Here is a 1,926-nt window from a genome sequence, read left to right on the forward strand (position 1 = left end):
ACCGAGGTCAGATTGCCAAAGCATTTGATGCCGACAAGGCTCGTGCCGTGATTGGTAATTCTGAGGTTCAGGCCGTGCGCGACCTCTTGGTACCGCCCGGGCTGACCCCGTACATTGCTTCAACACCCGCCTCCACGTCTACACTGGCACCAGCCACGGCTGTGAGCTCCCCAACCGTGTCCTTCACCAAGGGTGAGCTCCCCAAGGCGTTGGCGGCCACCAAGGGTGTCACCGACCCCTATGGTTGGTCTGGTGAGCTTCTTGCCTCCATCTACCGCATCAAGGAGCACTTCAGTCAAGTCTTGGGCCCACGCCAGGGTTCTACCAGCGACCCGACTGCTCCTTCTGATGGAGACGCGCCTCAGGGCCCCACCACCGCCACTGGAGGTCCTCAGGTTGCCTTGAACAAGATCTTTCACCACATTGCCAACAACACCGTGCCCGAGTCGATTCGACATGCCCTTTGCTCCATCAACTACACTATCCTGGAGAAAGCCAATGGCAAGTTTCGACCCGTGGGCACGGATTCCATCTTCAACAAGGTTGTCAACCGCGCTCTGCTGGAGCAACAGCAGCCCCATATTGCCCACTTGCTACAGGCCAGTCCAGAGCTGGCCGTCGGAGTCAAGGACGGCATTTCAGCAGCGGTTGGCATGGCCTTTGGTGAGCTTCAAGCCTGTGAGTCTACCCCGGGCTGGACCATGCTCTCCCTCGATTTCAAGAGTGCCTTCAACTACACCGACCGAGCACGGCTGCACGAGATTGTGGCCGACAAGGTCCCTGGCCTCTTGCGCGCCTTTGAACGACACTATGCTCGACCCACCACCCACTGCATTGTCGACAAGCTCTTCAAGGTGATTGACATTGATGTTGGCCAAGGCATTGTGCAGGGCAACGAGCTATCGCCCTTCTTCTTTGCCCTGTACTCCTGTGAGGTCCTCGGTCTCCTCGACGCCACCACTGACTACCGCTGCAAGATCATCAAATACCTCGACGACATTGTACTGATGGGTCCCGCGGAGGACGTGGCGGCCGACGTGGAGATTGTCAAGGCTCGTGCAGAGTCTGCTGGCCTCCATCTGCAGCCCAGTAAGAGCCGCTTCTACATGCCTCGCCACCATTCGGCTTCCATCACTGCTATCGAGTCAGCCTTGCCAGATGCCGTGCGCGAGACGGCCAACACGGGCATGACGGTCTTGGGAACGCCGATTGGCCGTCGCGAGTGGATGAAGAAGCAGCTGAACGACAAGGCAAAGCACATCTCTGGCAAGCTCAATGACATGCTGACGACCGGTGTCTCGCTTCAGGCCCTCCTCACGGCCATGCAGTACGTGCCTAGCCTCATCAACCACCTCTACACGCTGCCCCCAAGTCTGACGTCGGGCTTGTCCGAGCTCTTGAACCGTGCTTGCAAGGACACCTTTGTCAAAGCCTTTTTTGCCAAGGTAAACCTGTCTGCACCGGCTGGAGCTGAAGGTCATGACGTTACGCTGGAACAGCTCCTTGAGGCTCGCCTCTTCACACGGGCCAACACCGGGGGCTTTGGCCTGCACGACTTGGTTGAGCGCGGTCCGGTGGCTTATGTCTGCAACATGGCCAAGCTGGCCACTCGCTACCCTCGGGTCTACGATCGACTTTTGGAGGATGCATCGAGGGCTGACGACTTTGAGGCCCACGTGCAGCGAGCTGGCTTCCAGATGGCCACGGTCAAGGACGCGGCGACCCAGCGACCAGCTGAGATCATTGCCCTCCGCTCCAAGGCGGCACTGGACGACCTGATGGCCAAGTGTGCGCTGGACCTGCAGCAGGCATATCTGGCCTCACGCGAGTGGGGCGTCAGCACTGTCTTGACCATGCGGGGTCGAGACAAGTTGCGTCGCTTGAGCGACACGACCTTTGCCATTGCGGTCGTGTCCATGATGGGTT

At 59.1% G+C, this 1,926-nt stretch overlaps 1 protein-coding gene across 1 annotated transcript in view; it reads left to right on the forward strand.

The window, feature by feature from the left end:
- Positions 1-1,926, forward strand: part of MONBRDRAFT_27769 (uncharacterized protein) — a gene marked incomplete at both ends in the record, with an annotated part of 4,066 nt that overhangs the window by 1,062 nt on the left and 1,078 nt on the right. Inside the window, one exon of the mRNA XM_001748139.1 lies at positions 72-1,923. Within this exon, the coding sequence (XP_001748191.1) occupies positions 72-1,923 (1,852 nt within the window). The remainder of the gene's footprint in view (positions 1-71; positions 1,924-1,926) is intronic.

The sequence above is a fragment of the Monosiga brevicollis genome, genomic scaffold (genome assembly GCF_000002865.3).
Source record: "Monosiga brevicollis MX1 MONBRscaffold_21 genomic scaffold, whole genome shotgun sequence".
Classification (NCBI taxonomy): domain Eukaryota; class Choanoflagellata; order Craspedida; family Salpingoecidae; genus Monosiga; species Monosiga brevicollis.